The 23,121-nt window shown below is 41.1% G+C and overlaps 1 protein-coding gene across 2 annotated transcripts; it reads right to left on the bottom strand.

The window, feature by feature from the left end:
- Positions 1-263: 263 nt before the first annotated feature.
- ERMN (ermin) lies at positions 264-7,774 on the bottom strand. Of its 2 annotated transcripts, none has more exons than XM_060177911.1 (3): positions 7,386-7,774; positions 6,476-6,568; positions 264-1,261 (listed from the first exon to the last, which is right to left on the bottom strand). In XM_060177911.1, exons 1-3 carry the CDS (start codon positions 7,627-7,629, stop codon positions 744-746), a joined length of 855 nt encoding a protein of 284 aa, XP_060033894.1. In that variant the 5' UTR covers positions 7,630-7,774; the 3' UTR covers positions 264-743. The 2 variants fall into 2 exon arrangements, with proteins under 2 accessions (XP_060033894.1, XP_007524362.1); XM_007524300.3 differs by having other exon boundaries at positions 264-1,258.
- Positions 7,775-23,121: the final 15,347 nt, after the last annotated feature.

Below are 23,121 nucleotides of genomic sequence, written 5' to 3'. Positions count from 1 at the left end.
ATGGGAGAGAAAGATAGACACCTGCAAACCTGCTTCACTGCCTGTGAAGCAATTTCCCTGCAGGTGGGGAGCCGGAGGCTTGAACCGGGATCCTTATGCCGGTCCTTGTGCTTAGCGCCACCTGCGCTTAACCACTGTGCTACCGCCCAACTCCCTCTGTAGATGTTAAAGGACATGAATTATTAAACCATTTTTTGAAGCTAGGAGGACTGACAATAAACTTTCCAATGTACTCTATCTTTCTTCCTAGCTTCAAAAAACGGTTTAATAATTCATGTCCTTTAGCATCTACAGAGTGAAATTCTGTGTTTAAAAGTAAAAGATATCTGATGACTTTTTTTTTTCACTAACCTCAATGCACAGGCAAAAAGACTCCAATGGAAATATAAGAATTATACCAAATAACAGTCTCTCATTTGACAACTATAACTCTACTATTACTGTTTTTCGAAGTCACATGCCATATTCCCCAGGAATACTGGCTCCTTAGTACTTAGAGCGCTATATTAGTGAAGTTAAAATAAAACAAATGTATAAGAATAAATCTACAACTTTCTTTTTTTTTTTTTTTAAGGCTACCAGACTGAATTTTTGAATAGAGTTATTTCCTTACAGTGAGAAGTAGGATAAGCATCCTATCTTTACAGAAGATGACTGACTCCAGTTAGGCAAACAAAACTGCATCTTGGGAAAACAGAATTAGCTTAGCTTTAGTGGCCATGAAAAAGCTTGTTTCAGTAAACTCACAAATTCATCATAGACTCGAACTCATCAATTCTTTGTTTGGTATTTCCCTTCCTGATCTTGCGATAGGATATTGTGTTGTATCTTGAGTAAGCATTTCTGGAGATATCACTCTTTCTCCCAAAGGCTGGCAGCTCTTCGGGGATCACTGGCTGAGAACAGGGGATCCTGAGTGCAGAATCCTCACTCTCCTTGCCACCCTCTTTGAATTGAGAATACACTTTCATTTCTTTCTGAAGTTCCATCTCTCGGACTTCATCCTCCTCCTCATTGCAGTCATCTTCATCCTCACTGATGTCTTCAGCCCAAACCTCTTGCTCCCCGTGGTATTCAGAAGGCAACATATGGATCTGCTTAGGTTTCTCAAACCCCAGCCACTCAATTTCAGTTGTCTGCTGAGCTCTGTTCTCCTCAGCCTCTTCTTTTTCTTCTTGAGGGTACTCAGCAATCCTTTCTGCTGGTCGACTTGGTTCCTGGTGGCTTCCAGCAAGAGGAATGGTTCCCCATTGCTGCCCTGCTGAGAGAGAGAGATCTGTTGATAACTGAAATGTGCAAAAGTTCCAAAGTGCCAGCTGTCACCAAATTATTTTTCTGTGCAATCATTTCCAACACATATTTTTTTGGGGGGAGGTGGATTTATTCTGCAGGTCACTAATTAAACAAAATGACTTTGAAAAAAAAATTATTTAAAAACAGTTAAGAAAGAAAACAAGGGCAACAAAAGGGAAAATAAATATTAAAAAAAACAGTTAAGCAATCTTTTTTCAGAATTTATCCAAGCCATTCAAATGCTAATAAAGTTCTAAATCTCAAAGAAGTTGGCAAAGCAGCCTCATTTGACTATGAAGCTTTGCTTGTTTGTTTTAAACTGTTATATCTGGTAAGAGTGGTATTCCCTGAGACACTTTTAACACTCCTGTCTTGAATGATGGTGGAAGGGGGTTTGTTTTGACAGCTATCACAGGGAGATAGAAATCTTGCTTATGGGACCTGGGAGTGGTGTGTCTGGTGGAACTTATGTGCCCAAGGACCTGGACTCCCAGTCCAAACCCTCAGAGGAAAAGCTTCCTAAGTGGTTAAGCAGTTCTATCCATGCTTCTCTTCTTCTGTCCCATTTCTGTCTCCCCCTTCCTTCATCTCCATTCCTCTCTGTCTCTATCCCAAATAAATCAAATAAATACATGAATAAAATATTTTTAAAGAATTCTATTCATGTGACAAGTATAACAATAAAAAATTCTGTTCTGTCAGTTACTCAAGATCTTGTGAATCTGTGAGATAAGATGTTTGGACCTGTCCCTTACATACTCTCTTTCTCTCCTTCTCTCTCATCAAGAAAAAAAATAGAAAAACAAACAAACAAGGGAAAGAAGCCTCCCAGTAGTGAAACTGATGATTCTCAGTGTCTGCTCATGCTCAGAGTAGACAGCTGTGTTCCTCAGGGTTTTGCTGACATGCAAGGAGTATGAGGAGATGGGGTAGTCACGGCATGGATGGTCAGGATTCCTGGGCAGAGCTAAATGAGACATTAAGTGTATGCAACCCAGTTTAACATGGGCCAATAAAGAGAAATGATATTTTTAAATCATATTGAAGCTGTAGCTACACAGTGCTAGACTAATCATCTAGATATGACCCAAATGGCAAATAATTTACTCAAGTTGTTTAGGTTAAAAATGTAGGGATCTCTCTCTCTCTTTTTTTTTTTTATAGAGACACAAGGCAGTGAGACTGAAAGAGATGAAAGAGAGCTTTGCAGGAAAGTTTTCTTCAGTGTAGTAGGAGCTGGGCTTTCACATGCTAAAGCAAGGGACCATCCAAATAAACAACTTCACTGGTCTATGACTTTTAAATGCTATGATTCTTCTTATATTTCTCTCTTCAGAGTTGAAGTGTATCAGCATATCCTCAACAATATTTACTGATCATGCTAAAATGACTACAAGAAAACAGAGGCTGTTGTCTGGGTTTTTATACCTAAAAAACTTCTGTTGGAAGCTTCTTTTGTATGTCCATGACATGCAAATATTCTCTGTGGAATGTCCCTTATGAGGACAGGTTTATTGTCCATTTCAGGAAAAGGTGAAAGAACACTGCCAGATGGTTTCACTCATTTGGGAAATACAGATAATTAAAACACACGAACTTTCAATAAAGCAATGGGGGGGGTTTTGGCACACCTGGTGAAGTGCTCATAGTACACGGCACAAGGCCCTGGGTTCCAGACCCCAGTCCCCAGGAGGGGGAAAGCTTCACAAGTGGCGAAGTAGGGATGCAGATGTTTCTCTGTCTCTCCTCTCCTCCCCCTCTGTTCTATCAAATAAAATAAAGTGTAAAAAAAAGAAAATAAAAATAATTAAAAAGAAAAACGGAAAGCGGTTAGCCCAACTGACTAAGAACCATGGTGGATGAGGGAGGGAGGCACAGAAATTTGGTGGTGGAGGCAGTGTGAAATTATATTCCTATAATCTTATAATCCATTATTAAATCACTAATAAAATGCATTAAATAAATATGGTAAGTGTCAACATTGTTCTGCTTCCACATTTACTAATATGAAAAATGATTACAAGTTCATTTCCATTGAAGACTTTTATTCTATTTCAACTTATTTTCTACTCAACTTAAAGAAACAGTTGTAAACTTATGGAGAGAAGATAAATTATCACTGGCTACACAAAGTTTGTTTCTAAGGTTATTATTGTGTAGTCAATGTTTTATAAGTAAACACTAGAATGTTTACTATGATATTACATTTTCTTTTTTTCTATAGGAGGCAAAGATACAATTTTTTTACTCACATCAGTGATATAGATGAGTATTTGTCAGACATGAAACTGTTCCTCGATTTTGAACCATAGTATTTTTCTCTATCTTTTTAGCATCCCTGATTTTTCCACCATCATATATTCTGTCTGGATGATTTATACCTGCTTGACATTGTGAAAGTACCTGACTAATGTGAGTCTCTGTACCACAGTAAAAAAATAAACAAACTGTGCCCCACAAAGGATTCATTTGGGGAAAAAACAGCCTGAAAGAATTATTTGATCAATATAAATGACCTTAGAGGGAGCCAGGTGGTGGCTGGTTAAGCTCACACACTACAGTGCCCAACAACCCTGGTTCAAGCCCCTGGTCCCCACCTGCAGGGGGAAAGCTTCGTGAGTGGAGTCTCTCTCCTCTTCTCTCCCTCCCTTCTCGATTTCTCTCTATCTTAATATTTTCAAAATATTAAAATATCCTAGAGAATTGTTCTCTACAATCAACTCTCTGATCAGAAACTTAAAAGGAGTGTTAGCTTAGTTATTAGGATTTCATTCTTCCAGAACTTTCTACACTTGAAAGCAAAAGTACAAGGGCAAAGATTCCATTTCACAAGAGTTAGATAATCTCAATAACATAAATAAGAGCTTCATAATAGTTAATGGTTATGTCACTGTTTTAAACATAGAACTTCTGTTGGAACTTCTATTTATTATTTATTTACTTTCGTGTGGAGACAATAAGAAATTGAGAGAGAAGGCAAAAATAGGAGAAGAGACACCTGCAATACTGCCTCATTGCTCCGGAACTCCCCCCCCCCCACCTCCTGCTGGTGGGGACTGGGGAGTTGAACCTGGGTCCTTGTGCACTGTAATATATGCCCTCAACCTAGTGTGCCACCACCCATGCCAATTATGGCATGCTTAATTGTCTACATGGTGACACTTCAGTGTCTACTGTGTGTGCTCAACACACAATCTGACAATTATTCAAGTGAAAATTAAACGAGGATATTAAGAATCACATGTCTATCTTGGCATCCATATTCTGCGATGTTTTGATATTTTCAAAAGTCGCTTTAATATTTTGTCTCTTAATATCTTCTTTTTTTTTTAAGTCAGCCTGATTCATGGCACCTGTGGACCCAGAATCTGGCTGGCTAATATTTCTGCATGATGTGTGCTACAAACTCGAAAAATATGGGCAGAGGTAGATAGCATAATGGTTATGCAAAGAGAATCTCTTGTCTGAGGCTCCAAAGTCCTAGGTTCACTCCCCTGCATGACCATAAGCCAGATCTGAGCAGTGCTCGGTAAAAGAAAAAAAAAAGAGAGAAGAAAAGAAAAAGAACAAAACTCTAAAAATTACATGAAAATTTGTCTGTGTGATCAGCATAACTCACCAGATTTTCTGAACAATCTCTGCTTCCAGCTCTGCTCACCCTAGAAGTTGGCCAGCCACTTAAAGTCTTTTAAAATAAATTTTATTTATTAATTGAAGAGGGACGGAGAAATTGTGAGTGAAGGGGGAGATGGAAAGGGAGAAAGAAAGAGACACCTAGAGCCCTGCTTCAGTGCCTGGGGCCAGGGGCTTGAACCCAGATCATATCTTTGTGCTTGGTAATGTGTGAGGTCAACTTTTGTGCTTGGCAATGTGTGAGCCACCACTTGGTCTCTGCCTATTAAGCTCTTAACAGTAATTTGGATCTAGCAAACCAATTTCAATTCTGAGATAAGATGTTTATCACTATAAGATGGAAATAAGTGGTTAATTAATTTTTATCTTGAAATTTGTTTGTTTAAAATTTGCTTGATTATAGGCAACCTCTTCAAACAAATGTATAAAATAATCTGTGTTTTTTAGTCTTTGCATATATTTAAATATAATATGGTCATGCGAAAAGTCAGTACTCTTTTTATTCTTCCATGAATTAAAAGATGCTATTAAAACTAACTCAATCAAGTGACTTTCTTTTTTAAACTTTTTAAAAATATTTATTCATTCCCTTTTGTTGTTCCTGTTTCTTATAGTTGTTATAGTTATTGTTGTTGTTGTTGTTATTGATGTCATTGTTGTTGGATAGGACAGAGAGAAATGGAGAGAGGAGGGGAAAGCAGAGAGGAGGATAGAAAGATAGATATCTGCAGATCTGTTTCACCACTTGTGAAGTGACCCCCCCCCCACCCCCGTAGGTGGGGAGCCAGGATCCTTATGCAGCTCCTTGTGCTTTGCACCAAGTGCTCTTAACCTGCTGTGCTACTGTCCGACTCCCAGGTGGGAGCTTTCTATGACAAGAATTATCTAAACATTGTATATTTGCACCAGAAGCCTAAAACTTTACTTTTAAAATGTCTATTTATTTATTTATTTGGGATAGAGACAGACAGGAATTGAGAAGGGAGGCAGTGATACAATGAGAGAAACCTGCAGCCCTGTTTCACCACTTGTGAAGATTCTCCTCTGTAGGTGAGTGTTGGGAGCTTGAACCTGGTTCATCCTACATGGTAATGTGTGTGTTAAACAGGAGCACCACCACGGGGCCCCCCATCTATAATTTGTGTATATATTAATTTATAAAGTCCTCTAAAACTTCTCAGTAGTGTGTCAGTATTTTTTTTTTTTTTTGGATAAACCCATTTAAAAAATTCTAGTTCACAAGATGATGATAGAAATTTGAAGGCATTACATAAAACAGAAAGCTTGGTGTTATGGGTCAGCTTATTAAGAGACAGATACATCATCAGGCCAAAATATGACAATAACTTCCACCAGCCCATACCATCTAAATTTTACTGTGTCAGAAATACTTTCTAAGCCGGAACTCACAGATTTCCTTCTCTACCACAGCAGCTTCAGGCTTTCCAAAGCAGTATTTGAATTACTCTCTCAATACCATACTCTCCAACAGCCCATGGAAGAGCCATCATATGCAACGATTCTGTGTACCAAATAAAGTTCCTCTTACCTTCCCTGAATGTCATGTCATCAACACTTGCTTCTTGCAGAGAAAGATCTGTGATAGCCTTATGGACAATAAAGAGATGCTCTTCAAGATTTTCTAGGGAAAAACACCCACAAAATTGATATATTAGCATTTTCTGTGAACTAATAATTAAGATGTGCCCAGGAACTAGTGCAGTTTGTAGAACACTGAATCTGAGCGCATGGAAGACCAAGGCCTGTCCTCAGAACCACATAGACCAGGGATGCACTTATTTCCTCTTTTTTTTTCTGTCATTAATAAATAAATACATCTTCCTTTTAAAAACAGTAAATAAACTGTAAATGTAGTATTTTAATACAGTATATTATTTTTAATTGCAACAACTTAAATGATTGGATTATTCTTCTAATCTTTTCTCTATCCACTGTGTTTTTTTTTTTCAGCACAAACACTAATTAGTATCTACTTAAGATCCAGAACAATGAATATGGGGTATATTTAAAAGGAAATATGACAATACTTAATTCTCTTTGCTCGAATAATAAAAGGCTATCCTTTATTATCTGCAATAATACTAAACAAAAACAACTTGCCAGCATTTAACCAATTTAAGCAATATTGTGTGCATGTGTATGTATGTGTATTGCTTGTTTATTTGTTTTCACAACAACCCTGCAGATGTTGGTTCAGCCTTATTGAGAAAATTAATGAGACCATGAAAGTAGCCGAGAACCAGAGAGCTTTCAGATAAATAAATCTGGCTTCGATGGGAGATGTGGCTTAGTCCTGCTGTAGAACCCCAGACAATCAGGGGTCCCATCTGGATAAGGGCAGAAGGCTGGGGAGATGTCGGTCTCCAGGTCATCAAAAAAAAATGTGTATGATATTGACAAATCAAATTCAGCAAAGTCAAGAGAAGGAAAGGCATTACCCTGGAGCATTTCTTCCTCCATGGACTGATTGAGTATCTCGTTGCTTTGTGCTATCTCCCCTTTCTCCTTACTTCCAGCTGTGGGTAAACCTTCTTCCAAATGAGGCTCTTCCCTGTAGTGTGCTGGGGTGCCATCCACTTCATGGGCTTTCTTGCTGATCTCAGTGATTGAGAAAGGACGGTTCTCAGACAGGGTGTCCCCATTGCACTCAGCCTGACTGGAATCCAATGGAGCATCTGTCATGATGGAGAGCTGGGTCCCACTTAGAGGGTGTTGGGGTAAGGTAAACAGGTGCTAGCTAAGACTTCTTTCCAGTCTTCAAATTTAGTAGTTCTGATTCTAACTCCAAGGACACAAGCAATTTACTCCAGAACAGAATACTAAATTTCCTTTCCTACATGTGTGCAACCCAAAAGCCACAGGATTTGTCAGATTTTTCCCCCAGCCCATGAGCAAGAATCTGACCAATCGCCTCTGCTATTGCTGAACAAGACCCACTGGAAGAATAAATTTCAGCCCCTTGATTTACATAGACAAACAATCAGAGGCAATCAGCCTTTTGTGCGGCACCCACAGGGAAACCTTCAGCCTGTTAGTCCCCCTCTGGGAACAGAGATTTGTGTCCCTTTTCATAATGGTCCTTTGTTATGGTCCTTGTAACAGGAGCTACAATTGTTCCACAGCTTTAATCCAGAGAGAATGACCACCTTGAAGCATATTAGTTCTGCCTAACCAGCTTAACATTTCTAAACAGATTTGGTTCAAGTAAAAACCCTAGCTGTTTTGTGGGGAACAATAAAGTTGTTTCCCATTTATTCCAGAATAAAAGCAGCTTATCAAAAACAAGTTTACAGGGCAACTTCATTGTAAATAACTCCTTGATGTGCTTTCAAGATCCCAAAGAAGGGACTTAGGGAACAAAAAAAAAAACAACAGCAATAATAACAACAACAACAACAAAAAACCAGACCTCTTGCTAATGCCAATTTCTTTGCTTACAACTACAAAGTGATTTCTTTTGTTTATGGCTTCTCATCCTCTATCTGATTGATAGCTAATGAAAATCTAACTAACCCTTTAAAGCCCGAGTACAGTTTCTTTTGTGAAGCTTCCCCTCCCCAATCAAAACTGTATGTCATATTCTATAAAAATATTACATGACACTGGTAGAATTCTACCACCAATATAACCTGCCTTGGGGGAAATAAAGGTAGGTATTTAGGTGAGGCATGTACAGTTGACTATGCTTCCTTTTAGAATAGAGAACAATAAATTGGGGGTTGGGGGTACAGCCAGCTAAGCACACATAATACTACATGCAAAGACCCCCACAAGCATCCAGGTTCAAGCTCCACCTCCCACCTGCAGGGGGGAAGCTTCACAAGTGTTGAAGGGGGTTGCAGGTGTCTCTCCTTCTCTCTCCCACTCTATCTCCCCTTTTCTTTTCAGTTTCTCTCAGTCCTATCAAATAAAAAATAAGGTAAAAAAGAAAAAGAAATAAATAAACACCAGGAGTAGTGGATTCATAGTTCCAGCACTGAGCCCCATTGTTAACCTTGGTGGCAATAAAAAATAAAATAAAATCTGGGCAGATGACCCCACCAGTGTATCCTGGGGCCCCGCCTCCCCAGATCCCTGCCCCACTAGGGAAAGAGAGAGACAGGCTGGGAGTATGGATCTACCTGCCAATGCCCATGTTCAGCAGGGAAACAAAAAAGCCAGACCTTCCACCTTCTGCATCCCATAATGACCTTAGGTCCATACTCCCAGAGGGTTAAAGAATAGGAAAGCTATTAGGAGAGGGGATGGGATATGGAGTTCTGGTGGTGGGAATTGTACCCCTGTTAGCCTATGGTTTTGTCCGTATATCCATTTTATAAAATAAAATAAAATAAACACAAAATCTTTTCTTTCTTTGGAATCCACCTGCTGCAACATAATTCCACAACCTTTCTTGCTTCCTCTTCTTGGAATGGACTTCTCTTCCTCAAGGCCAGACCACTGGCCTAACCAGATTCTGTAAATTCTCACATCAGACTAAAATATCTTTGCTGCTGATTCACCACCTCTCAAGATGAACCCAGGGCTCCTCTTGATGCATTGTCCACCAGAATCTCCTTTACTGTAACTTAGTGAGTGAGATCATGATTGTCTGTGCAATGCTGGTTTTCACCATTGGGAACCCAAGACTTGTATGGACGGACCACTTTGAGCTCACGTCTGTATTGCAGTAGGCTGGTATGCAGTGAGCATCTTGTGTTATGGAATACTCTAACTGTACTGGAGCTAGCTCATCTGGTAAAGCACCCACATTACCATGCTAAGACCCCAGCTCTGACCAACCCTGACCATCACATGGAAGCACATGGAAAAGCTGAGAATGAATAGTGATGAAGTGGTGCTGTAGTCTCTCTCTGCCTCCCTTTCTCTGGAAAGTGGTAAGATGGTGCTGTAGTCTCTCCCTCTCTCTATGGATAGTGGTGAGATGGTGCTTTTGTCCCTCCCCCCTCTGGATAGTGGTATATGGTGCTACAATCTCTCTCTCTGGATAGTGGTGGAATAGTACTCTAGTCTCTCTCTGGATAGTGGTAAGGTGGTGCTGTAGTTTCTCTCTCTCTCTCTCTCTCTCTCTGGATAGTGGTGAGATCATGCTGTAGTCTCTCTCTGGATAGTGGTAAGGTGGTGCTGTAGTCTCTCTCTATCTCTCTCTCTGGATAGTGATGAGATCATGCTGTAGTCTCTAGATAGTGGTGAGATTGTGCTGTAGTCTCTCTCTGGATAGTGGTGAGATGGCACTGTAGTCTTTCTCTCTCTCTCTCTCAGGATAATGGTGATATGGTGCTGTAGTCTCTCTCTCTCTCTTTCTCTCTCTCCTTTCTGGACACTGGTGAGATGGTGCTGTAGTCTCTCTCTGGATAGTGGCGAGATGGTACTGTAGTCTCTCTCTCTCTGGATAGTGGTGAGATGGTACTGTAGTCTCTCTCTCTCTGGATAGTGGTGAGATGGTGCTGTAGTCTCTCTCTCTCTCTCCCTTTCTCCCTCTCTCAAGATAGTGGTGGTATGGTGCTGTAGTCTCTCTCTGGATAGTGGTGAGATGGTACTGTAGTCTCTCTCTCTCTGGATAGTGGTGAAATGGTGCTGTAGTCTCTCTCTCTCTCTCTCTCTCTCTCTCTCTTTCTTTCTCTCTCTCTCTCTCTCTCTCCCTTTCTCCCTCTCTCAAGATAGTGGTGGTATGGTGCTGTAGTCTCTCTCTGGGTAGTAGTGAGATGTGCTCTCTCCCTCCCTCCCTTCCTCTTTACTCCCCTCATTTCTCATCCTCTATCTGGTATTAAAAAGAAAAGAGTTTGCCAGGAAAAGTGGAGTAGCAAGGTCTAGAAGCCCTGGTGGTGGTAAAGTGTTTAAAAGCTGCATTATAGAGAACAGATTTCCATTCTTTCTAAAGGGAAGATGGGCTGGAGAGCAAATACAAACATGTCACTATAAGATAGTGTGTAGGACTGAGCACCTAGAATCTCTCTCAGAGGAGGGTGATTATCAGATGAGCTCACTGTGGACAGAACTTAGAGCCAAGATCAGAAAGGGGCACACAAGTGAACCTTGGATGGGGTTTGGGTATGAACTCTATGGAAGAAGGACAGGAGAGGGCGTGGTGGAGGGGCACTCTCCTGAGTGTGATGGTGAGAAACCACCCAAGTTAAAGGGGAGGAAATTTCACAGAAACCAACTATGGCAAGACATGAAACTGTGATCATGTGCTCACAGCTGTACTGTGAACATTAACTTCCCAATTGAAAGAATGAGTGAAAGAAGAAAGAGAGTAAGAAAGAAAGAGGAAGAAAGAGAAAGAAATGAAAGGAGGAAGAGAGGGAGGGAAGAAGGAAGAAAGAAAGGAAGGAAGGAAAATAGGAATCACATGTGTATCCATGATACGTGAATATGTTCATAGATGTGTGGAGGTAGTAAGAGAGACTGATAACAGCCCAAGAGGCCCATGCTGTCACCACCAGCCATGCTCAGCTACAGACAAAGGCCATAGGTGTGGCAGGAGAGGCAGCTGTGAGGGATGCTCAAGGGAAATTGCAATGAACAAAGAAGTTTCAGAACAAAATTTAAATCGAGATTTTTTTTTTTTTAATGAGAGTTTTTCCTGTGTGATTGAGTCACTGATCTCAATCACAGAGAGAACACATGAAATGGGGACTTTCTTTATAAATGTCAGTTTATCCCAAGAAAAGGGTAAGTTTCTGTTTTATTTTCAGAGCTTCTCTAGTGTCTGTTATGTCTAGAAAATAACCAGCTAGAAAGAATTGTTGTATCAAACAGAAATATTCTAGGATTGCTCATTCTGCTACCCTTAATTTGTTTTTTGCTTTGTTTATTTATAATGCACTGTTTATATGTCCCAGACCCTCTCACCATTCTTCACCAATAGCAGTTCACTTCCTCCTCAGAGCCCCCTTGCACTGCAGGGTGTACCATGTCCCAGCATTAGGAGTATCAGGATGAAGCACAGAAACACCATGGAACTTATTCCAGGTCTTGCAACTGGCCTGCCCCTGACGGCTGACAGGACAGAGGACGGTCAATGCCATCCTCATGATACTCTGTGTCAGTTTCCACTCGCCTCCAACCTAAAGAATCAATTTTTGGGAGGTCAGGCATGGCACAGCTGGTGGAGTGCACACATCAGCACGCACATCATACTATCTAAAGAGACTCATGCCTTTCATTCAGGAAAGGTAACTAGAGTTATGTGATATCCTCTCAAACTTTCTCAAAAACAAACAAATAACAGAGTTGACTCAGAGAGCACTTAACACTGTATACATAAAGGTGCCACTAACTTATTTTCTGTGATTTACAGTTACTTAGCTACATTGCTACCATTACTGCTTCCAGTCAAGTAGCTTGGGAACAATCACTTAAACTATCTGAATCTGTGAATAGGGTGATGGTGCAGTCCTTGCTACACCTGGCAGAGAGCAGGAGTTGGTGATGCCATCCCTACTGGCAGGCGGACTCATCAGAAGCTGGGAAACTAGTCTGGCCAGCACAAGCTATAGGACTCACTTCAGAGAGGGGAGTGAAGTCTGGTTTTATGCCAAATAGAGTTGAGGTGGGATACAGAGTTATCCATGTGTTTATACCCATACCTAGCCACTAGTAGATATAAAACAGGAACAAAGAACAGTGGCGGAATCTGTTGCATTTCAGTGTACGCTCTTCAGTCTTCCTGATTTTTAATATACATACATACATATGAATAGAGCTTTTATTATTATTATTTTTATTGACATCAGATATGTCACTGATGCTCTGTGTCTGCTCAGTGAATCCACAGCTCCAAATGACCTGAATTTCTTTCCTTTCCTTTTTCCTTTCTCTTTTTTCCTTTTTCATTTTTAAGGATTTTTTTTTTTAAATTATTTAATAGAGACAGACAGAAATTTAGAAGGAAGGGAATGATAGAGAGACACCTGCAGCACTGCTTCACCACTCAAAAAGCTTTCCCTCTGCAGGTGGGGACTGAGGGCTCAAACCCAGGTCCTTCTGCATTGTAATATGTGCGCTCAACCAGGTACATCACCACCCAGCTCCCTGTTTTTTCTTCCTTCTTTCCTTCCCTTCCCTTCTCTTCCCTTCCCTTCCCTTCCCTTCCCTTCCCTTCCCTTCCCTTCCCTTCCCTTCCCTTCCCTTCCCTTCCCTTCCCTTCCCTTCCCTTCCCTTTCTTCCTTCCTTCCTTCCTTCCTTCCTTTCTTCCATTTTTATTTCTTTCCTTACTATCTTTCTTTTCTTTCTCTCTTTCATTAGACAGAACAGAGAGAATTGAGAGAGGAGGGGGAGATAGAGAGGGAGAGATAAAGAAAGACACCTGCAGACCTGCTTCACTGCTTGTGAAACTCCCCCTGTGTAGGTGGGGAGCAGGGGCTGGAACCTGGGTCCTTGCTCATGGTACCTAACAAATGCTCTCTACAGGGAGAGTTACTTCCACCTTAGATCCTAAAGAAAGATTTTTTTTAAAGTATTACAAGAATCATGCATACCCATGAAGGGGAATGCACAATTGGGATACATATAACTATACATATTCATGCATCACATATGCAGAAAAATACAGACATCCACAGGGGCATTTTATGGTAATGGATGACCAATGACCACCAGTCAAGGAGGGTCTCTTTACATAGTCTCCATTGATCAGACTGAAGGAGAAACAGAGAAAGTGGGAGGGCACCACAGCACTGACGCCTCCTCTGATGTGAAGGGGGCTGGACTTGAACCTGGGTATTGAACCTGAGCAAACAGGGCCACTGTGTAGGTGAGCACCAGCCCTGGTCTTGCCCTTCTTGTCTTAGTCAGGATTAGTCTGTGTGCACCAGATTATGACCATAACCATCTCCCACCCTGTACAGGGACTTGATCCTATAGTGTATTAAAAAAGGCATATGGAGTCTGCAGTCCTTGACCTGAAGATGTCTCTCAGGAGACAATGATATCTGAGACCATTACGGAACAATTGTAAAGGTAAGGAGGGGGGAGAGTCCCATACATTCATTTCTCTTACTTGGCTGTAGTTGTAAGAGCTGACTAGCCTAGATGCATAATAAGGTGTCCTGGATAAACTGGGTTCTCTGGAACTTCCAGGCTACCAACTCTAATTCTGTTTATCTCATAGTGGTATTTTTCTTGATGCATTTTAATGGGAAGCATCATTTTTATTCAGGGTGACTCCAAAAGTATTAGCTAAATAAAACATAATCTGTGGCAGCTGTTTATAAAAGCACAGAAAGAAGACTGGAACTGCAGGTGCACACACACTCCTCGTATGTGGAAAGTGGTTTAGAATCCCCCTGGGAGTCAGGTCTGCAGGAACACAGTGTCACTGTGGGCAGCCTCTCCCCAGCTGTTCTGGGAGTCATGGGGTCAAGAAGTCATGGTGTTTTTCACAAGAGACAGACAACAAAATCATCAACACATTTTCCCTAGCGAGGAAAGAAGTTGTCTGAGACTCTCCTCTGGTAAGAAGGTGACATGACGTGACTGTGCACAATTTTTTCTAGGCCTCTGACAGTACAGAGTTAGTAGAGAAAAGTGCAGCACTCTCAAAGAAGCAGAGAAACTGTAAGCCCATTAGAGTCACTTAGAAAGCTCTTATTCTCTATGCAAGAGGGAGCATTGGCGAGTTCTGCATCTTTTTCTAGCCTTTGGGTCATGGAAGAATGAACTTATAACTCTAAGGATCAACTTGCTCTCCCCCTAAGATCTTACAGTCAGACAGGGAATGCAATTCAGGAGATCAACAACTCAGGAAACTGTAAAAGAGAAGCACACTCACCCAGTTAGATCTACACAGAAAAAAAAAAAAAAAGACTCTGAGAATGGTCCTGGGAATCACTGTAACAGTCTTCGAACTCATCTCCAGCATGCCTCCCACCTCCAAAGGCAGACAACCCAAGCCTTCTACTTCAGCAAAGCAGGAAGCAACAGGTGTTGGCAAGGTTGTGGAGAAAAAGGGACTTGTCTACACTGCTGGTGGGAATGTAAAATGGTAAAGCCCCTTTGGAAGACTGTTTGGAGAGCTTTAAATAAAAATGGAAGTACTGGGGCCAGGAAGTGGTGAACTGGATTAAGCACACATAATATGAAGCACAAGGACCAGCACAAGGATCCCGGTTCAGGTCCTTGGTCTCCCACCAGCAGGTGTTTCTCTTTCTCTCTCCCTCTCTCCCTCTCTATCTTTCCCTCCCCTCTCAATTTCTCTCTGTCCTATCCAAAAAAATTATCACAGGAGTAATGGATTCATAGGGCAGGAACAAAACCCCAGAGATAACCCTGTAAGCAAAAAAAAAAAAAAAAAAAAAAAAAGGAAATACCCTATGACCAGCAATACCACTCTTGGGCATTTACCCTTACCCAAAGGATACACAAACACTTATCCAAAGGGACACATGTGCCCCCATATTCACAGTGGCCAAAGAGTGGAAGCAGACTAAATGCCTATCCACAGATGACTAGCTAAAGAAGTTATAGGACATACACTTCATAGAATACTATTCTGCCATCATAAAAGATGGTATTGTGTGTGTCCTTTGGGACAAAATGGATGGAACTGGGGGTGATTATGCGTAGCAAAATAAGTAAAGAGATGTAAGACAACTATCAGATTGCTTCATTCAGAGATGGAATCTAGAAAACTGATACACAAACCTGCAAAAACAAGCAAAAACATCCCACAAACAAACAGAAGCAAGCAGACGATTTCTAAGACTTGTGAAAATTTTGGTGCTTACCTGTGAAAGGTGGGAGGGTGGGAACACAGAGCTTTGATGTTGGGTGTGGTGTGGAACTCTAACCCATAATTTTATGGTCTTTAAAAATTTTTATTATTATATTTATTTATTGGATAGAGACAGTCATAAATTGAGAGAAATGGGAAGTAAAGGGGAAGAGAGAGACACCTGCAGCCCTGCTTCATCACTTGCAGTTTTCTCCCTGCAAGTGGGGTAATTCTATAGTCCTGCTATACAGCATAACCACAAATAGAAAATTTTTAAAAAGAGATACCAAAAATCTTATAGACGTCATGTAAGTCACAGTAGATGCTCTATTGTCATCATGTCTATACAGACTCGCTTATGCTTCTGTCGCTATCTTGCTTATATTAGTGCTGTATTGCTTATATTATTTCTTATATTCGATTGCTTATATTGCTTATATTAGTGCTCTATTGCTTATATTAGTAAACACAGCCTCTGTGTAACATGACCAAGGCGCCTTTGATATGTATGACTTCAGATTTCTCAGTTCTCTCTCTCTCTCCCTCCCTCCCTCCCTCGTTTTTTTTTTTTTTTTTTTCTTCCAGGGTTATCTATCACTTGGGCTCAGTGCTGACATTAAGAATCCACTGCTTCTGTGGTCGTTTTCCATTTTGTTGTTGTTGTTGTTGTTGTTGCTGCCATTGTTGTTGGATAGAACAGAGAGAAATCAAGAGAGGAGGGGGAGACAGAGTGGAAGAGAAACATAGACACCTGCAGACTTGCTTCACCACCAGTGAGGCAACCCCACTGCAGATGGAGAGCCGGAGGCTCGAACCATGATCCTTACGCTGGTCCTGGTGCTTGATACTATGTGCCCTTAACCCAGTGTGCTACTGCCCGGCCCCTCCCTGGTTCTTTTCTTGTTCATGCCTCAGATGACTGGTTACTAGCACCACAGGTGATTTTCCATTTCCTTGTCTGCTTTGCCACCTTCCTCCCATTCCTGGGCCACCTACCTCCTCAGCTCACTCACCATGCTTCAAGTCCATCTCAAGAACTGCTTCCTCTGCACAGGTTGAATGCCACTGTTACCTAAAGATTGCACTAGTGTTTCATTTTGTGCCTGCCTGTCCCATTACCAATTTATCTTTTTGTTACCTTCATAACACCAGCTCCTTTTATCCTGCATTGTTTGTAGGACCAGAAAAGTTTATGTTAGACTGGAAAGACTGTGATCTAAATCTTACCTCTCCCTCTGGTTAGCTACATGAGCCTAGTTAATTTTCTTGACTGTCTGCAGAATGGACAACAAATTTGGTATTAGAATGGTAATAAAATTCATCTGTGAAAAAAACTCTAGCACCATTAAAATTCCATTTTCATCCATTTAAATTAAGTATCAGTGGATTCAGATCTAAATATTGGACCTTTTCAAGAGGAAGATGTGGTGTGAATTCAGAATATGCCACCTACTGGCAGGTAGACAGAACAGAAAGTCAAGACAATGGTAATTATGGCCCTAGAGAAGGTTCTCAGGGCCTTTCACTCCCCTTTCTGTCCTCTGTCCTCCTTAATAGATACCTGGCCAATTCAGTACCCAGTACAGAATGTTCTCACTCAGCTGTTAACTTGAGGTAAGTAGTCTGGTTTCAAGTGTTTGCAGAAGGAGATTGTGTACTCAGTGAGGATGCAAGTCAAGTCCTCTGATGCCCTTAAAACACTTGTAACAACAATGGTAGGGACTGCCCCACTCTTTGAAGGAGGATCAGTCAATGCACTATTTAGTCAATGGGTGCAGCCTAGAATGCTCCCAGCTATGACCATGGAGTGGGAGCTCAGACCTGTAGGAATGCAGAGGTTACACAGGCTCCTGTGCTGAATATGAGCACCAGAGCAAATCTAATGAGGTTTATAGTTAACAATGTTCATCTACTTTTCCCATATTTGGGAGCTACTTTCTGCCCTGATCCAGCTTTCTAGGCCTGTTCTCAACTCTGACACCATCTCCCCAGACAATATCCTTTGCCCACCTGCATGTTAGCTGTCAGGCTCAGGCAAAAATTACTAAAGTTATGGGCCTTTTGGAATATACCTAAAATAGACTTCTTAGCTTTTTCCCCAAATCTCATCTTCTTTATTCTTACCTTTAGGTTCTTGATTGTTAAACAATTTGTTCTGCTTTATATCTTAATGCTTTTCAGCCACCAAGTTGCAGATGGCACCATCTTGACCTCCCCAGGCAGACAACTTCACCAAAGTGTCCTGGAACCCCACCTCCACAGAGCCCTGCCCCACTAGGGAAAGAGAGAGATAGGCTGGGGTGTGGATCCACCTGCCAACACCCATGTCCAGCAGAGAAGCAATTACAGAAGCCAGACTCCAACATACTGTTCCCCATAAAGAATTTTGGTCCATCCTCCCAGAGGGATAAAGAATAGAAAATCTGGCAGCAGGTTAAGCACATGTGGCGTGAAGCACAAGGACTGGCTTAAGGATTTAATCGACTCCTGCAGGGGAGTCGATTCACAGGTGGTGAAGCAGGTCTGCAGGTGTCTATCTGTCTCTCCCCCTCTCTGTCTTCCCCTCCTCTCTCCATTTCTCTGTTCTAACAATAACAATAACTACAACAACAATAAAAACAAGGGCAACAAAAGGGAATATATATATATATATATTAAAAAAGAAAGAATAGGAAATCTTCCAATGGAGGGGATGGGATTTGGAAATCTGGTAGTGGAAATTGTGTGGAAGTGTACCTTTCTCATCCCATGGTCATGTTGTACACTGTGAAGCTTTACTTGTTATCAAACAGTCTGTTGGTTAAAATGTGACTATGCATTGTGCTGCTCTATGTTTGGGTTAATGGTTACCTAAACCTTCCCCAAGTTATGGATATATTTACCTGATTTTTCTTTCAATAAGCGAATTGTCCTACTGATGCTTTCCCAGAGCTGACTGCCCTGTTTCTCTGCACATGTTGCCCTCAGAGCGTGGAGCTACCCCAGGACCCCCAAGGGGCTCTGACCTCTGTCTCCCCAAGGGCCAGGAGAGGTGGGTGGGACCCAGAGTGGCTGGCCCCACAAGAGGAAGGCACTGGGAAGCAGAAGAGCTGGATCCCATCTATAAAGTTCTCTTTCAACATTTGACAGTTCTTTGTCACCATGTCCTCAAATAATAGTGGAGAATTCAACACTTCATGGAGGAAGCCGTAGTTCATATTGCTTTAATATCTCAAAACTTATCCTGGAGCAAAGCTGAACTTCCACACCCTGAAGTTTTTAGTCTTCCTGATTGAACCCTTTGGAGTCATACAGAACAAGTTTAGTCTGTCTCCCACCTGAAAATCCTTCAGAGATTTGAAGATGTGTTTCATGTCCGCCCCCTTACCCCAATTATTTCCTTTTCTGGAATAAACATCTCTGTGCCTCATCTCTTCCTCACATAGCCTGATGTTAAGCATCTTTACATTCTGAAATAGATTTCCATGAAGGCATCCTCCTTTGGCTATTATATACCGCTGAAGGGGAACATGTACTACAATAGACACATTGTGTACCAAAATGACTAAATAGTTATACTGAAACTGGTGCATTTTATTTAAGGCATAATTCAAAGTGCCTCCCGGAGTCTCACTACTGATATTTCTACCTCCTGGAACACTCCTGACACCAAACTGATCAGGAACCATAACCTTGCTGCACCAAAGTCTTGCTGACTAGTCACAGACAAAATCCTATCAGTTGATAACTAAGTCTGTATTACCTATTCCCAAATATCCTTTTTTTTTTCTTTACTGGAGGATTAGGTTTACAGTCAACAATAAAATATAGTAGTTGGTATAAATGTAACGCCTAATATCTTTAAAAAGAAAGCTTCAAAATAGAAAAAAAAATTTTTAAATTCCACATGACACTTCCTATGTTTTAAAATGGCAAGAGAACTCAAATATTACTTTAATTTAATTGTCAAAGAATAACTGTAAGTTAGTACTATTACTATCATTTAAATTTTAAAAAACAGCATAAGAGAAACCTATGTTGTTCAGTATTTCACGATTATCAAATGTCAGGTTTACAGTTAAAAAAAATCAATGGTCAATTAAGTCTGGAAAATGATACATATTTGTTAACCTCTTAAAACTCATGATGATCTTGAGGGTATTTAATAGTCTAAGAAGTTATTCAGAAGTCTGAGTGGATCAGCTCACTATATTTGAATTTTGAGCCTATTCTTTTGTAGCCCTTTGGTGAACTGATGATCGCATTAGTTTTTCTATTTATTTATTTATTTATTTTTATTTAAGAAAGGATAAATTAACAAAACCATAGGGTAGGAGGGGTACAATTCCACACAATTCGCACCACCCAATCTCCATATCCCATCCCCTCCCCTGATAGCTCTCCCATTCTCTATCCCTCTGGGAGCATGGACCCAGGGTCACTGTGGGTTGCAGAAGGTGGAAGGTCTGGCTTCTGTAATTGCTTCCCCGCTGAACATGGATGTTGACTGGTCGGTTCATACTCCCAGTCTGCCTCTCTCTTTCCCTAGTAGGGTGGGTCACTGGGGAAGCAGAGCTCCAGGGCACATTGGAGGGGTCTTCAGTCCAGGGAAGCCTGGCCGGCATCCTGATGGCATCTGGAAACAGGTGGCTGAAAAGAGAGTTAACATACACAGCCAAACAAATTGTTGAGCAATCATGGACCCAAAGATTGGAATAGTGGAGAGCAAGTGTTGGTTTTGGGGGGGTACTCACAGCAAACTCTAGTGTACTTCTGCTTTCAGGTATATATTTTGCAGTAGTTTATGGATATGTGTGAACATATGCTCTCTCTCTCACAGAACCTGGTCTATATCTAGGTTTTGGGACTTTGTTAGAAAGTGAACCACCTGGGATGGAATTAGAGAATACTATGAAAGGAAAGGTCTCACCCGAGTAATGAAGCTGAAGGGTTGTCATTCCACACCTGAAGTCTCTGGACACAGTCTAAGCTGAAGCATGTTGAGGTGGCAATCGTTGCGTTGATTGCGATTGGCAGATATTATTTGATATGGATTGGGAGAGGCATGCGGGAAAGTGGGCCCTATCCTAAGGTTCCACGACTGGGGGAAATATAGGCTCTATAATGGAGATGTTAGGTTCCTATGTCTTAGGGTTCCAAAAGACAATGGATAATTAATGTTATCATCACATTTATTGGTAATTCGGTTAACTTCGAAAAGTCCTTTTGTTAGAGTTTGCTTATACTACCTAGTATCTTGTATGTAGCTGTGCCATTGGTTGCTTCTGATCTACTTGGTCTAGGCTTTAGAGATAGTCCGCATATCAAATACACAGCCTATATATTTTTTTATATTTATTTAATTTATTTATTCCCTTTTGTTGCCCTTGTGGTTTTATTGTTGTAGTTATTATTGTTGTTGTCGTTGTTGGATAGGACAGAGAGAAATGGAGAGAGGATGGGGAAGACAGAGAGGAGGAGAGAAAGATAGACACCTGCAGACCTGCTTCTCCGCCTGTGAAGCGACTCCCCTGCAGGTGGGGAGCCGGGGATCGAACCGGGATCCTTATGCTGGTCCTTGTGCTTTGCGCCACCTGCGCTTAGCCTGCTGCACTACAGCCTGACTCCCCACAGCCTATATATTAAAAAGATAGTCTGTGTTTTAAAAACTTCGAGACATACAATTAATTTTCCCCCTCTCATATTAATTAACTAGTGATTTATATGACTACACTTTACTAGGGGTGTACATAAACACCATACCCACCACGAAAAGACTATGTCCCATCTCACCCACCCACCACCACCCCCCACTGGCCCAGGAAGCTGCATGTCTACCATTCACCACAGGGATTTTACTTTGGTGCCCTACTCCATATTTAGTCAAATCCTGCTTTTAGTTTCCCTTTCAGATCTTCTTTCTCAACTTCTGTTGATGAGTGGGATCATCCCATACTCATGTTTATCTTTCTGACTTAGCTCACTTAACACAATTACTTCTTGCTCTGTCCATGATGGGTCAGAGAAGGTGGGTTCATTGTTCTTGATAGCTGTATAGTATTCCATTGTGTATATATACCACAGCTTTCTCAGCCACTTATCTGTTGTTGGGCACCTGGGTTGCTTCCAGGTTTTAGCTATTATGAATTTTGCTGCTATGAACATAGGAGTACACACCTCTTTTTGGTTGGGTGTTATGGAGTCCTTGGGGTATAACCCCAGGAGAGGAATTACTGGATCATATGGAAGGTCCATGTCTAGCCTTGTGAGAGTTTTCCAGACTGCTCTCCACAGAGGCTAGACCAATTTACATTCCCTCCAGCAATGCAAAAGGGTTCCTCTGTCCCCACAGCCTCTACAGCATTTGTTGCTGCTGTCCTTTTTGATGTATGCCATTCTTACAGGAGTGAGGTGGTATCTCAGTGTTGTCTTAATTTGCATTTCTCTGACAATCAGTGACCTAGAGCAGTTTTTCGTATGTTTGTTAGCCTTTAGGATCTCCTCTAAGATGAATGTTTTGTTCATATCCTCTGCCCATTTTTGAATGGGGTCATTTGCTTTTTTGGTGCTAAGTTTGCTGAATTTGTCTAGTCCTCGATCTGAGGAGGAATGCTTTCAGCTTCTGTCCATTGAGTATGATGTTGGCTGTATGTTTGCTATATATAGATTTCACTATCTTGAGGAATTTCCCATCTATTCCTACTTTTGGTAGAGTTTAGAGCATGAACGGGTGTTGGATTTTGTCAAAGGCTTTCTCTGCATCTATTGAGATAATCATGTGGCTTTTGGCTTTGCTTTTATTGATGTGGTAAATGACATTGATTGACTTACAGATGTTGAACCAGCCTTGCATCCTGGGATGAATCCCACTTGGTCGTGATGAACAATCTTTTAGATGTGCTGCTGTATCCGGTTGGCCAAGATCTTGTTTAATATTTTGGCATCTATGTTCATCAGAGATATTGGTCTGTAGTTTTCCTTTTTTGTTCTGTCCCTATCAGATTTTGGTATCAGGGTGATGTTGGCTTCATAGAAGGTGGAAGGGAGTATTCCTGTTTCTTCAATCTTAGGGAAAAACTTAAGAAGTACAGGTACTAACTGTTTCCTGAAAGTTTTGTAGAATTTGTTTGTGAAGCCATCTGGTCTAGGACTTTTGTTGTTGGGGAGATTCTTAATAACGGTTTCAATTTCTTTGTCTGTGATCGGTGCATTTAGGTTTTGAAGTTCTTCTTGGTTCAGTTTTGGAAGGATATATGTTTCTAGGAATGCTTCCATTTCTTCCAGATTCTCTAGCTTGATGGCGTATAGTTCTTCATAGAAGTTTTGCATAATTTTATGGATTTCTGTGGTGTCAGTTGTGATATCTTCTCCATCGTTTACAATTCTATTAATTTGACTCTTCTCTCTTTTTTGTTTGGTGAGTCTGGCTAGGGGTTTGTCAATTTTGTTTAATCTTTCAAGGAAACAACATTTGGCTT

Source organism: Erinaceus europaeus, chromosome 18 (assembly GCF_950295315.1).
Source record: "Erinaceus europaeus chromosome 18, mEriEur2.1, whole genome shotgun sequence".
NCBI classification, from domain to species: domain Eukaryota; kingdom Metazoa; phylum Chordata; class Mammalia; order Eulipotyphla; family Erinaceidae; genus Erinaceus; species Erinaceus europaeus.
This window is presented reverse-complemented; position numbering and strand designations above follow the sequence as displayed.